Consider the following 15524-nt stretch of genomic DNA (forward strand, 5'->3'; position numbering starts at 1 on the left):
CACCTCCCTGCCTGCTCATCCAGCCCATACTTCATCAGCTTGTCTGTGAGGATCTTGTGGGAGGCCATGGCAAAAGCCTTACTGAAGTCCGTGAAGACAATATCCACTGCTCTCTCTTCATCCATCAGGCTGGTCATTCCGTCACAGAAGCTTATCAAGTTGGTCAAGCATGACTTTCCCTTGGAGAATCAATGCTGATTACTCCTGATGACTTGTCCATATGCCTGGATTAGCTGTTCTATCACCTTCCCAGGGATCAAGTTGAGGCTGACCAGCCTGTAGACTCCTAGTTCTTCCTTGACGTTCTTCTTGAAGATAGTGACATCTGCTTTTCTCCAGTCCTCAAGCAGCTCTCCCAGTTGCCATGATCAGTTAAAGAACGTTGAGAGTGGCCTTGTGGTAACATCTGCCAGCTTCCTCAATGCTCATGGGTGCCTCTCACCAGGGCCCACTGACATTCTTATGTCCAATTTAAGTACTCTCAGATCTGATCCTCTTTCAGGAAGGGTGGCACATCTTCTTTGTTTCAGTCTTTCCCTCTGGAATCTGGGATTTCTAAAGGCCCATTTTGCTAGTAAAGATTGAGGTGAAGAAGGCATTCAATTACTGAACCTGTCTGCTTGTGGGTTTCCTGACATTGTATCAGTGTATATTCCAAGAGACAAGGAAATATTGTAGCTTGCTTTTATTTAGGACTTTCTACTCCTTTTCTAAACTTAAGTGAACATGGGAAGTTAATATTAGTAAGATTGTATAATATTTATATGCGTTCTTCAAAACTGTTTTGTATTGATTTCAAACTTAATACCCCGAATAACATATAAACGGAAGAAAACAGTCATTTTGAGTCAGAAAAAAATAATGTTAACAGGATGAGGTAAGGAAAAGGTACTTGCTATCATGAGAGTGTTTTCACTTCATCGTCAGCTGATGGTCTTCCAGATATGCAGCGTAGCAAGCATTACGTGCTGCTATGTCTAGAAAAAGACAGTACTAGTAGAATACCTTTCCTGTTTGGACCACTGTACTGTGTATAAAGCGTGTAGTAATCAACACCAGAAGGCTTTGCAGGCCAATGTGTTAAAAAACAAAAACCCTAGGACACCCAAGATACTATATTGTTAGAAATGGTGGCAGCTGTTGGAAATGATTTAGTTAAGTTATATTAATTTATTCTTCAATAATACTGAGCTGAAATAACTTGAGACCTGGTGCAGAGCAAGGAATGAAGTTTATAAATCAAAGTACTGTAACTTAAAGTTCAAAACTGATTTTCAAAATCCTTAATCTTGGACTTGTCAACTAAAGTCATCTGAGAGATCCATTTTAATCACCTTCCAAACATTGTGTCACTTACAGTATGTACAACAAATTATTAGTTAAAAAAAAAAAGTCAAAACCCAACAACCAGAACTTTATAATTTATTTGTAAGTTTAAAAAGAGTGAATTTGTCATACCATCTTGATAGTAATCCACTGTGTAACAGTTCTAACGTTTAATGGATTGATTCTCAACTTCAAAAGTTTTAAACTTTTAATTTCTTTTAAACTTTTAAATTAATATTGCAAGAATAAATTTTTAAAAAATATCCTTTTTGATTTTGCTCTCCTTCAGTTCAAAACCTGAAGAGGAGGTAAATAATATTCTGGAGAAAGTTATTCAATGGTAAATTTTATGTACTAATATCTGCTGTATTATATTACTTAACAGTTTGTATGAAATGGAAGGACTAAGAAAGATTTAAAGATATCAGTGCTTCTGAAGAATATTATGTTGGAAACATAGGTGACTTTTCAAAAAAAATCAGCTTTTGACTGCATGATTCAGTTCAAATTAATCAGAAAAGCCACTGGCTTGGGAAATACACTCTTATAACGTTGTGCTCTTAAGATCTACATTTTCAGAAGTAATACATTAAGAAGAAATCTGATAAAAAGGTAATTATTCTGATTTATATATACTCTGTGTAACTGCTCAAAGGCAAATTAGTATATGCCAGATGCGTTGCACTCCATCCATATGCTCCATATAAAAATCACATATTTTACATTATTTGGGTGTTAAAAATAATCACATTTCTGGTTCCCTGAATTTGTTAGACTTTTCTGAAATATGTTTTTGTTACCAACATTTTTTTCAGTAACTGTTAATAATCCATGAAGTTGGAACAGCAAATTCAATAGATATCTTCCATACCCTGCTTGATGATTGATGAACCTATGCTAGATTTTAAACAGGGTTTAAACTGGCATAGAAGTTTCAGAGTTGATTTTGCTTTAAAATGTTTTTTTTTTTTTATGTGTCAGCCAAAATTGGTGCTCGTTTGTTTTTAAATACTTTATTCTGTATAGGTTTTTCTGGTAAAGCTGAGCTATATGTGTAGCAGCAGTAGCTGCATTCATGTAGTATGTGCACCAGTTGCGTATTTGCTGCTTTTTAACAGTTCTTTAACTCAGCTTATGTAACATATGCTTACCTAAAACCTTTGCGTTTCTTTCATTTGAAAGCCCTGTTGAATAGATATGCTTTTTAATGCCGTATGAAAAATTAATTTGAACAGTATTCAGGAAAGATGCAACTGTATAGAGTGACTTCTTGTACATACGTTGCTTACTGTATGTTTACATTGCCTTCCTATTAAAGAAAAAAAAAGTCAAAGAAAAAAAAAAAGCTGCATTTAGAGTCTTTACTTCCAGTAACTTAATATTTTATTTTGACTATTTTTTAAGATGTTTTCAGTTATGGCATTCTTCATTTTGGTAAACCAGTGGTGTTTTTATCACATATTTACTCTCTTATAAAAGCCCTTACCTAGCTTTACACCAAAAAATATTTAAAGAATTCATTTTCCTTGGCAAAAAAAGCATGAGCTATACTTTGGTGAGACATCAGGTATATGATGCTCTTTGCAGTGAAAATATGAGTGCATGTAATCTTGTTTTTCTCAAATGCACAATACTGTAAAGCCTCTACTGTTTGTATTTTTCTTACATTAATCATTTCACTAAAATTAATCATCTTATCCCAGAGAAGACTGAAACTATCAAAAATGTATACCTACACATATCTGTTTGTATATGAATGTGTATGGCTGCACATTTCTGCCATTTTCTTTGGCTGTTCTGTATGCATCTGTAAGTGTTATTGTCTAATAAGTGTGTCAGAAATGGAATAGATCTAAAAACTGCAGTGCACAGAGAACATCCTTAGTCATGTGCAGTAATAGTGAAGGAAACAACGTTGCTCCTCTTCCAGATTCATCATTTTAAAGCACTGGAATTTAATATACCTATACGATTCCCAAATCCAAATTTCTCCTTTTTCATCAACGTCTATGCCATGGAAGTTTTTATATCCCGATTGAAAAATGAGACTTTTCCATTAGCTGGGTAGGTAGATTTGAGAATTGGTCTGTAGCAATTCAATTTTATCCATTTTTTCCCCTCAACTTTTTTTTCTGCTCCTTTTGCCTTTTTTCTACCATTATTTTTGGAATTATACTGTATTATAAAATCCTGCCACTGCTGTATGGAAAGGTAACTGTGAGCTCAGGATATTTTGAACTCTTGATCCCATTTTGGACTCGATGATCTTTGTAAGTCTCTTTCAACTGAACTGTTTGATTCTATGGCTTGGTAATTCTTCAATCAAGTGGTTTGCAGAAGAGCTCTTCCTGGAATTTTTGCTTAAGTAGTTTGGTCATTATGAGTTGGTCAGTAGACTCATGTAGAACAAGTAATTCCTGTAATTTGAGGAATTACTCAGGGTGTGTTTTGGAATATTGCAGATCTTTGTGTCTTCAAGAGCCAAACACTTCTGATAATGAATGACAGTGAATAAATAACGCAATATAAGGGTGAGTTTCAGCACTTAAACTTAAGATTTTTGCATGTTGTAGCAAAGTTGGCTATTGAGGGTAGAACTGTGTTGCCCTACTTTAGTTCTAGTTTTTTTCTTCTACCTTGATAAATAGCAGGAAAGGCTGTGATAAAAGCAAGCATGTTTCTAGAGTAGACATAATTATCCTCTTGATGCATCAAGGGTTCTAAGACCGTAGTAAGTTTTGATTTCTGATAGGCAAAAAGCACTATGCTTATACCTGTTTGGATCTTTCTCCACATACAAGGAGCACCCTTGTTTCTGAAGGCTGTAGGAATTAAGTTAATGCTTGCTTAAGGAGCTGGAGCTATATGGGACTAGACCCTTTTATGTGCTACTTCAAAGGAACCTTGAAACTGCTCATTAGAGTACTTTCGTCGGTTGATGAAAATGTAGGGGTTCTTGGCTGGCATAAGTCTATCACATATGTTTGGAAAGATTACAGCTCATCAACCAGTGGCTGATCTTTGGTCCTGGCAGAAGCGCTTTTTCTGAGCATACCTGAAATTTCTAGCTGAAGCAGTCACGTAGTTTCGTTTGGATTAGCAAATTTATCTGCCGGGATTGAAGCTGCTTTTGTGAACCCCAGAGGTGAAGCTTGCCTAATGTTTTTAATTAGGAAACAATTTAATTGGTTAATTTTAACTAGAAACTGGGCCTAATGTTTAATGCTTTCTGAAGCGATTTAGGTGTGTTCTTGTATAATTGCTGTCAGAAACCAAAACAATGAAATGTAACTGTGGCCAAACAGCAACTGTGATTAGGTGCTATTAGAACTTGGCTCAAGGTGAACAAGGTAGATCCTCCTTGCTTTTGGAGCTGTCAGAGCTTGGACTGTCCTGCAGGATAAATTAATGTTCTTCTCAGAGGCAGATAAAATGTTTGCATGACAGTGATCTTACATGTTCACAAACATCCTGTCTTGAGTAGAACTGCCATCTGCGCCCATTCCAGTGACCTCATTAATTTCACTTTCTGCTTGCTGGTTGAAAGCTATTGCACATGTACAGATCAGTCTGTGTGCACGGAGCAGCCGCTAACAGGATGGCTGGGTTTGATTTCATTTCACAGATGACAATCCATGTCTGTGTTGGGTCTTCTGCATTGAGTTCAATGTCTCACAGACCAGTGCTTCATTTTTAACCTTATTTATTATGTTTTAGTTCCAGAAATTCATTCCCTGCTTCCCATTGACAAGCAGGTGTTCAGCCACTCCCAGGAAATCAGGGCTCATCATGCTTAACAGTTTCTTGGGAACACAAACATCATCACTCCGCATGTCTCCCCATTCCCAGCCCCCTCATTAGCAGGGTAGCACAAGGAGCAGAAAAGTCTTTGTCTCTTCAACAACATTGGTTTGTTACCACCACTACTTTCATGAAAAATCCAAAACACAGCACCATATAAGCCTCTACAAAGAAAATTACCTCTATCCCAGCCAAAACCATGACAAACGCATTCCCCATCTTCCCTGATCTGCCTGCATGTTCTTCAGACTCACTGGAGAAATAGTAAAAAAAAAAAAAAAAAAAAAAAAAGGTTGAATACCATGAATTATTATTAATCCAGTGTTCATTGTGTAATACCCACAAAATATTATTGCGTTGATAAACCTGTGGTCAATATTCCAGAACGGAATAGGATTTTGGTTTTGACTGTGAAATCAAAATACCTTAAGGTATACTGGGTTTTCTTGTAGGTCATGAAATTGGGCTTACTTTTTGAGTGTAAACTTTGTCATCTTATGTAATATGTGAAGACAGATTTGTATTTAAACAGAAGCTTCAGCTTACATCATTTTGGGTGATTTTTTATGTTTCCAGAATTCAGGAAAGTTGTCCGTTACTCAGGACGGAGCCAATAGTAATTCATACATTGTTGATGACTTGTATAGAAATTGATTAATATTTTCTAGTAGAAAGCATTTTCCTGACTGTTGTGAGAAGCCTCTGTTTACAGTAGTCCTCTGTATAAAGGAGCCTCATATAAATGTTACTGTAGTTCCATAACTCTGTTGTGTTCTTCATCTTCTTTATAAGACCACCAATTAATAACCATAAAGCTTCCATCCCAAGTAGGTGTGTTAAGCTTTACTGCATGCTACTTCATTGCCAGCTTTTTGGATTGTTGTGATGAAATGCTTATGAAAACACTTGACTGCAATGTCTCCTTTCCCATCAGATTCATCTTCTCGTACAGCTGTGGTGCTCTTGTCATCTGCTATTTCCCAAGCCACAATTTCCTCATCAGTCTGTGGCTAAAACCCAAATCTTGATGATCCTTTTCCATCTATTTCAACGTTGATCTTTCATCTTCTGCATTCTTTTAACCAGAAATCTTTTGCCAAAAATCTGACAAGATTGTACTGGGCGTCATCAACAGCAACATCAGGCTTGATTTCAGTGAGCAAAGATGAAACAGCTGTTTCATTGTCCAGATCAGCACTCAAGCGCTCAATATTTGGTCATAATTTTTTCCAGCTTTGGCTGGCTGTGATAGCCTTGATGTTTTTCCCTATATGACTAGTGGTGTAACTTATTATTGTATGTCGCTGATCCATTTCTTCAGTGGTTCAGAAACAGATAGAGCTTCTTCAGACACTATTTTCCATCCTATTGTCTTTTGTACTGTCTTGTATTATCTGCATTCGTTCTTCAGAACTCTTGCTTCACTTTGGCAAGTCGGTGTTCTTAGTGTTAAATCCAGAAGTGCCAAAACATGGCTCAACGGTTGCTGTTATGGGAAAGCTGCAGGTGGCTTTGCCGTATGAAAGGTTGTATCAGATAAATTTTGAAAATAAGTGATGTAATATGTCTGACTGAAGTTTATAAAACTTGAGACTCTCTCTCTCTCTCTGTCTACATGTGGGAAGTATTTCTACGGTGTAAAACTTTTTTTTTTTTTTTTCAAAGCTGATTGGTTTTTTTGTTGTTGTTATGGCTAGAGGACACCAAAGTGACATGTTACTGTCTTCCAGAATTGCTTTTTAGTGCTTTTGGAGACAAAGCTGATGACTGTACATTCAGAGAGAGGAGGAGAGATGAGAGTTCTGTTTGTCATTGGCATTAGTATTTTCCTATTAACTTTGCATACCTTTGTATATGTAAGTTGATTGTTTTCACTGGAATAGGATTAAATAGTTGATTGTCTGTCTTATTTTAATTTACTTTTATAGTGGAAAATGGTAAGGGCATTTGGAAGTCATTCTCCTTCAATTAAACGATTTTTCTGTTTGTTTTGGGGTTTTGTATGTGTGCACGTGTTGCACACTGCTTGATTCAGTGATCTGTTTTCCATTGGAGAAAATTTACAAGCATATTGCCCGCCTCACACGAATTTGTTTCCCACAGAGATTCCTAATGCAACGTGTGAGGTTTCTCATTACCCAGCTATATGGATTACATTTTCACTCCAATACCAACAAAATTAAATTACACAAAAATTGATTAAGATGCATGTAATCCTAATGTCTGATCTTTAGAAAAAACTTCTGCCATCTTTAAATGATAACCCTCTGCAACATCAACAGTAGAAATACTCTGCTCTTCTCAGCTGGCATGTCTTTACAATTTACCTAGCAGCTAGCACTACAGAGAATTGTTAACATTTTTTTACACAAAATGGACGATCAGGTTTTAGTAATGATTTTGTCTTTTCTAACTCATGTTGATTTAAAAAAAAAAAAAAAGCTCAAAAAAACAACCACAACACCACCAAGAAAAATCTTCAATCGTATTCATTTCAATCATATTCATTTCTGAACCTTCAGTTCTTGAACTCATCATTTTTGCCTTATGTGGGTTAATGTATTTTGCTGTTTTCTAATCTTTGAAATAGAGGTGCAGGCCTTCAAACTAGGTTTGAATGCCTTCAATTTTGTTAACCAGTATTGTATCTTGAGCAGTTGGTAATTTTACCAGTCTGCTTAAAAGTCAAAAGGTAATTCAAAATCAGTAATGATCGGGGTCAGGCTACACATTTCTTTTTCTTTTAAATTGTGTATCTTTTCTTTAGAAGTTGAATTAATGAAGGTTGATAAATTGCTTTGCAAAACATTGGAATCTTCATATCTGGCTAAATTTGTCCAGTTTCCATTAAACGTTTAGATAATGATTTTGCTTTGAGGATGATCCAGGTTTATTCATATACATTTTGATGGGCTAGTGAGCATGGTATTTTAAGTAAATAAATTCTATTTAACTTTTTTTTTTTTATTGTAGAGCTTATTTTAGTCCTGTTAGTCTGAGAAAAAAAGAATTGCAAGTCCGAATGTAGTATTTCAGCTGTTTAATGAAGTTGTAAAAATTTGTTTTCATAATGTATGTGCTTCAATCATCATTTTAAGTTGTCTTCTATAAATAAAAAAAAAATGCAGTTGAAGACATGTTTCTCATGACAATATCATAATTCAATATTAATGTTTTTTGGGTTTGCGTGGTTCTCAAAGCACTTCTTTTTCTAGCAGTCTGTAGGATCTGTTCCACTTGGTGTGTCAGTAACTCGAAAAAAAGAGGATGAAGCATCAGTTGGAAGTGCGCCTTTGGCAAGGCAGCAATCGAATCAAGCTTCTGAGTATGCCAGCAGTCCTGTCAAAACAAAAACAATAACAGGTATGATCACATCTTAATTGAAACTAGCTACTCAGCCTTTTTAGCCTTACTCAATAACATCCGTGTGCAATTGAACAGTATCAGCTGTGCAAATACTTGGGAACATCTTTCAGATTTAAAGAAATATTGTCCCAGAAAATTACCAGTTCTTTAATAAAAATGTTTAATTTTCATCTTATTTTTAATATAGATACTACCTCAGGGGTCCTGATTATTCCTGATAATTTCATGGAATATATTTTCTAAGACAAGATAAAGGAGATGTCCTTTCAATAGAAGATAGCTATTTTGCTTGATATTAAATATTTAAGCCCATAATTTTGTCAGACTTTATACACTTAGATTAATCTCTTTGATTTCAGTCAAACTGTTCCCATTGTTTCCAACCTGGCATTTATGCAAGTCACTGCAGATCTAAGTTTTGTGCATAAATACAGTAAATTTCACAGTTTTTCTCCCATAGAAAATACATTTGTTGTCACTTCTGTTTCTGGAGTTTAAGAAATTATTAAATTTAGGAATCTTCCCTGGCACATCGGGAGTGCTAAAGTTACACTTCATTATTACTAATCAAGATGATATGGCATTCTGGGATTTTCTGGACTATTTAATCATACAGTACTGTTTGCAAGCAGTAAAATAGGACATCATCCAACAAAAGTGACTATCCAGCTGAGACTTTCAGTAATCCTTTTGAAATACACTGAACAAATACTCTTTTCCTTTGCATTGATGTTTATTTCCAGTTAATCATGAAGTACTTCAAGATGTTGTCTATTGAAACTGAGATTAGGATCTTATCCATTAGTGGTAGTTTAACTGTTATTTTGAGATATTCTGGCTATAGCCAGAAAATCTGAATATTACATGGGTTGCCATGTTGAAATTGATAGAATAATAGAAGGAAATCTTGGAAATTTATCTATTTCATTTATTAATAATTTACTTTTCAAAATTTTACTTTCAAAATTTTTCTTTTCAAAATTTTACTTTTCCAGGAGTTGGACTCGATGATCCTTATGGGTTCCTTCCAACTCGGGATATTCTATGATTTTATGAAATTTATCCTTTTATTTTTACCATTCTTTCATCCTATCCTTTGTTTTTACCTGTAATGAAATGACCGTATTAAATATATTCTTCAGTTTGCGATATTTAGCATGTATAGTCCTGCTACACCAACATCATATGTGTTTTGCGTCCATTCATCTCCTCTTGTGATTAGCTCTACCAGTGCCTAACAACAAAGCACAGAGGTGTAATGCACTAGAGAAACTTGTGTGATTTTTATGTTTGACTGTCAGAAATAGGATTAAAAATGTCCTTTGTAAGACCTTTCTTTGCAGAGACATATATAACCCTGGAATGAAGCTGATCAGGGAATTTAATTTGTTTTGCTTGGTGTTTGAAGAAACTTTCGTTTGAAAGAATGATGCATTCTGCATCCCTTTTTGTCTGAACAAAGCCCAATCATGGAGAAGCTTTGAAAATTTCGATTGCCAAAGCTGTTGTTTTACTCAGAGAAGAAGGGACTTGGTTGTTTTTTGGAGTTACCCAAACATTCTGATAGCATACAGGGGTGGTACATTCAGTCATTACATTAAAGTTGGCTCCTTAACTGATTAAAATGTCATTAAATTTTGTTTGTTTTTAAGATGTAGCATGCATGACACAATTGCTTGTTCGAAGACCAGCCTGTATTTTTAACTGTGTACCTATTTGTTTTATGCTGTAGATAAAATGCCGTGTGCAAAATACCTGAAGTATTTGAGATTTACCTTTAATTCCTATAGCGGAATTAAAGTATAAAACAAATGCCAAAGAGCAAAAGGAAATAATTTACTATGAAATAATTTAAAGGGATATTCTGTCCACTTCAGTAGACCACTCAGATTTTCTTTAGTAAATGGAAGGAGAGCCATGTCACACTGCAGTGCCGTGCAGGCTCATTCTCTGTATAGCCTCCTGAAGCACCATGTGGTGTTTAAAGCTTTTCCATCTGTTTAACAGAGTTAGATTTGGCCTTGAAGGTTTGGGGGACAGTAAAAACTAACACTTATGTTGTGTCACACACCTCCCCCCCCCAAAAAAAAAAAAAAAAAAAAGTCTCTGATTATGAAGCTACCGGTTAAAATGCTTAGAAAAGGTAGGATGAGTGAAAGAGTAAATGGTGAGATCTCATTCTGAGATTCTGAGAAATGTTTCAGTGGATGCTTTGTTTCACAATTTGTTTCTCTACAGGTGCAGTATGTGCTGGAATATGGTGAATGAGTGACTGGTTTCTTAAATGAAAAATAGAGTGCCTGTAATTGTTCTCCTTTCTGATTTTTCTGGGTGCCTTCCTACCAGTAATTTTCACTTGGTTTCCTTTCTTTTTCATTTCACCTAATTTATGTCTGAGTTTTCTTTGTTTGTCTCACCTTTTTAAAACCAGAAATAAAAAGCACATAATTATAGGTCTAGGTCGTACAATGCTACCTATGCTACAAAAGCATTCTAGGTAAAAGGCAAAAATCCTTGTAAGCCTTGTAGCTGTAGCTATGGATGCCTTAAGTTGTCAGATAACTGAGATTGCTGCATTGATAGCAAGCCCATATGCATAGTCTTGCAGACTGAAAGAGGTTATATCTTAAAATCATACTATTCAGGTGATGATTTGGAATATACCCTTTTCGAGTCTAATATGATCTTAGCAGTCTGTCCCTTGAGAACTGCTAGAAACCAACTCTATGTATTAAATGAAAGCAGTTTGTAATCACAGCTGTAAAATGATTTAAAACATTGATCTTGAGTTCAGTTTATTAGCTAATGGCTGCTGAGACTTTGCCAAAAATGAAGCATGGGAAAAGAGCAAAACTACTATTTATATGGTAACTGCCTGTGAAAATCCAAAGTTTCTGTTCTTAAGTCTCAAATGGTAGTTATTTATAAATCTCCTTAACCACAGAGGCCTCAAAAACAGAGTAAGATAACAGAATATATGGTTTAAATTTTGTATGATGCGGTCATGAACGAGCAAGATGATAAAGAATATTTTAAAAAAATTTACCTGAATTCCACTGTCCACCCACTTCTCTTCATGTTCTCAGCAATTCACGAGCTCCTTGTTAATTCAATAAAAAGTAATTTACAGACTTGTAGCCTGGTGTAGAATTGTAGCTCTTACGACTGCATAGTGGGAAAATGTGTGAATGTGTAATATATGTATAGCATATGTAGAATACCTATGCAAGAAGGTAATATGGGTTGTTGAGTAGATAGGACAGCCTTTGAAAGCTGTCCTGTGCACTACTGTTTAAGGATTAATCAATCCAAACTGTCTATTTTCATTCTTTCAAAAGGGTCCTCATTCAATACTAAAACAACTTTCAGATTTCATTCTTATTATGTTAATAAATGGTAGTAATTATTTTCACTTTGTTTGAAAAATATAATGTAACATAATATAATTACTTAAGATAACAGAATAATTCTGGTTTGGTAAAATCTGTTGCATTACTGAAATGTTAATATTTTGTTCTGTGGAGCTGTTGTTTTTGAGATGTAATTAGAGTTCCAAAGTTGCATACACGTGAAGTTAAAGCTAAGTTAAACCTAGTTTTCTATTATTTGTATTTCAAGCAGATGGATGTTGGTGTCATAACAAGAAAATTTAAAGCTTAATCCAAGATGGCCTTTATATCCTCTGTCCTATATAAATTGTCCAATTTCTAGTAAGGACAGGACTCAGGTGGCCAATTTCTCCCTTCTTTCCCCTGCTTATTTATTTTCACAGAGCTTGTAGAAGCATAGAATCTTTGAGAGTTTTATCTTGTTAAATTTTATATTGAACAGTAAGCACCAAGGGAAAATACAAGCAAATGAGTGCACGTATAGACCATAGGATTCCATGAGTCTTATGTGCATGTATAGACTATAGGATTCCATGAGTCTTATTTTTATAGGAAACGAGGCAAAGACCACCACCCACCTTTCCTTTCAACCATTTCCTAACATTTGATAAAGTAGATATAATTACATGCTTATAAACTGGTCATTAAATTCTTCTTAAAAATGGAATTTCTTGGTTATTATGGGAAGCTTTACTAATTCAATTTTGAAAGCTTTTATAAAGTAATTGTTAAAATTCCCTCCAAGTATACATAGGTGATATTTCTGAACTATTTTGAAGGTAGCTAAGTGGAGAGAAGAGGAAGCTTTAAATGTAGACATATCTTTGTTTTGCTGATGCAGTTTAGGCTAGCATTACAGAAGTGGAAAGGATTATAAACAAATTGCTTCTGAACTGCTCTAAAAATCAGAAAAGTCAGGTATCGTTTACCTAATAATGAGTGGATCTATAGTTGGTCTGTGTGACAAAAAGGAGCTACAATTCATTACTAAGAAACCAACCCAGGAGGAGCCACATGTGTTCAGGAGAGCTTTCCCAGTGCCTTGTCCAATGTCAGTGAAGCTATGCTCAGCCCAAAGAGGTGGCAGCCACATTGTTAATGCAGTGATCTAGGAGTATTTATTTTAGATATTCCATTCTTCATAAATTAGTACACAGTGAGCACATGGTGCATTTGATAGCTATTACTAAAATGAAGAAATAATTCACCTATTTTGTCTTACTACTGGTGTATAGTAGGTAGAAGTGTTTAGGACAAGTGTGATAACTTCTTGAATTTGTTAGACGGCATACTGTTTAGATCAACTGATTCTGTGTTAGTGTTTTTATTTGAAGCTTCATCTTTAGTCAACAGAAAGGTAACTCAACTTAAAAAAGAAGTGTGGCATAATATGACCTGTACCTAGCAAACCCATGTGCAGTTACTGATTTTTTTTCTTATGAAGCACGACTAGAATGGTGAACTAGATTTCTGCTAAATTGAGCTGCTGGAATGCAAAAGAAAACCCCAAAACTGGCAAATGTGAGAGAAGTCTGGCTGGTGAGAAATCAATGGATTATCTGAAGAATTTGTACATCGCTACTTCTGCTCAATGAACTGAATGATTATTGTTTATTCATGCCTGTCTTGGAATGTATCACTTATGATTTATTTGGGAAGATGAATGAAATTAAATAGATACTAAGTAAGCTAAGTAAAATACAGGAATTTAAATCAGACGCGTTTACTTAGGGTGCCTGAAAGTACTAGGATTTTTATATTTTTATAAATGGGTTGTAGTTCTTGGAAGGATTATTTAAATAGAAGGTCTCTGGGCTCAGATGATTTATGGTAACTTCTAAATGGCTGGACAGTCGCATACCTATATTGAGAAATAATTATTGTGGGTTTTCTTAGCTAGTGAAATGTTTGGTTAAATGATGGCATGATTTCTTCAGTTCTGTGTGGACTTTAAAGAGCATTAGGAACACAAAGCCAGTGTAGTACATCAACTACACTTTCTGTATGGAAAAGTTGAAAGAAAAAGAACAGGTGTTTATTTTTATATACTATTTAAAAGACTAAGGAATTTTCAGTGTATATTTAAAAAGTGAGGCAGACAATCAGGCAAAATTCTTCCTGAATTTAGCAGAAAAGTTCTTGCAAACCTGAAGGCCGAAATTATTAGTTTGTAAGGTACTAAAAGTTACTTGGAATGGTAAGCAGTATTAAGATAAATTCAGACATGGACTTTAGATACAAACACACATACAACACATCTTGTTATTTGCTAATATAGTAGCTCAGTGTTGCCTGTGAAAGGCCATTAGTGATTTATACAAAAGTGTCAGTCCTTTTTTATTTATGTTCCCAGAACTAAATGGGTATTGTTTGCCAGAAATAGTGCAGTAATCATTGGATTTGATGGGAGAAAACACTAACCATAGCCATTCTCTAGCCAACCCCTGCTTTCACACTGAAAGCTTTTTTGCTTGCATAACCACATTCATATCACATTTATCTTGATTTACTGACATACATTTGCTCTAGAAAAAGGAATGTTGTGTAAGAAGTCTGAAGATTCTGGATTTTAACATTTATTCTACTGCTAACTCATTTGAAGGACTTTTCTAATTCAGTCTCTACACCTCTCTGCTACAGTTTCCCTGGGTATAAACTACTTCCTCTGGCTAGTTATCAGGGATTCTGTGGCTCAACTACTAACTGGATTGATAAAAGTAACATATCATCTGTACCATTAGTAAAGTAGAGTGTAAAAATGCTCAATCCCCAGTAGACAAATACTTTATGCAAAGACTATTAAGTATGTGGTCATACATATTGCATTTTTATTTTATGAGTTTAAAAGCACTTGGTGCTATTATTTGGATTATTTAAGTTGTTATGCCTTTTTTACAGTATTTATTATGTTTTTTCTTTTCAAGCAACTGATGAAAAGTGCAAACTTTTTTACATACAGGTCATCGTAGTCTTTCCTTAAAAAAACGCTCAGCTACATGAATAATCCAAATATTAGTCATCCATCAGTGGAGGCATAGGGCATAGCTTCTGATACACCACCATAAAAATAAACTGTGAATATTTTTGAAACACTTCTGATGGACTCTGGTAGTTCAGAAAATATTAGTAAATACTATGAGCTGTCAGCCTCACGTAATAAGCCTGCTACTTAGATGAACTTTTAAAATTGGATTATAGGAAAAATTAGTGTATTAAGATAGCCAGCATTTTCAGCAAGATACTCCCCTTTTTGCATTTTTAAAAATATGTATACGGTTTTAATATCAAATCATGGAACAAAATTATTACATGGAAATGCATTGTATTGAGAACAGAACTTGTTTCTTTGACCGTAATATATAGAAAAGGGTGAATGATTTGTAATGCTTTCATATATCTCTACATACATATATGTTGTGCTGCAAATATAAAATATATAATCTTATGAGGAAAACTGAAATGCCAACCAAAGGACAAACAAGCTTTTATGTAACAAGTTCCACTGAGCTTTTGATTTTGCCTGATATTATATATATGTACAAACTAAAAACTGCTGATATACAGAAAAGAAGAAGGAAAGTTTTAAGTAGGTGTTGTTTGTACTGTTTTTTTTTTTTCCTTTAACATACGAAGAAACCAATT

General features: G+C 34.8%; 1 protein-coding gene across 10 annotated transcripts in view; it reads left to right on the forward strand.

Moving 5' to 3' along the window:
* Positions 1 to 15524, forward strand: part of VPS13B (vacuolar protein sorting 13 homolog B) — a 477988-nt gene that overhangs the window by 213583 nt on the left and 248881 nt on the right. For 7 of the 10 annotated variants that reach the window (XM_080583158.1, XM_080583153.1, XM_080583161.1 and 4 more), the window contains one exon: positions 8343 to 8490. In XM_080583158.1, coding sequence (XP_080439284.1) covers positions 8343 to 8490 — 148 coding nt within the window. The remainder of the gene's footprint in view (positions 1 to 8342; positions 8491 to 15524) is intronic. The other 3 variants (XM_080583155.1, XM_080583159.1, XM_080583157.1) reach the window with 1 other exon arrangement.

Source organism: Anser brachyrhynchus, assembly GCF_964034855.1.
Source record: "Anser brachyrhynchus genome assembly, chromosome: 2".
Taxonomy (NCBI): Eukaryota; Metazoa; Chordata; class Aves; order Anseriformes; family Anatidae; genus Anser; species Anser brachyrhynchus.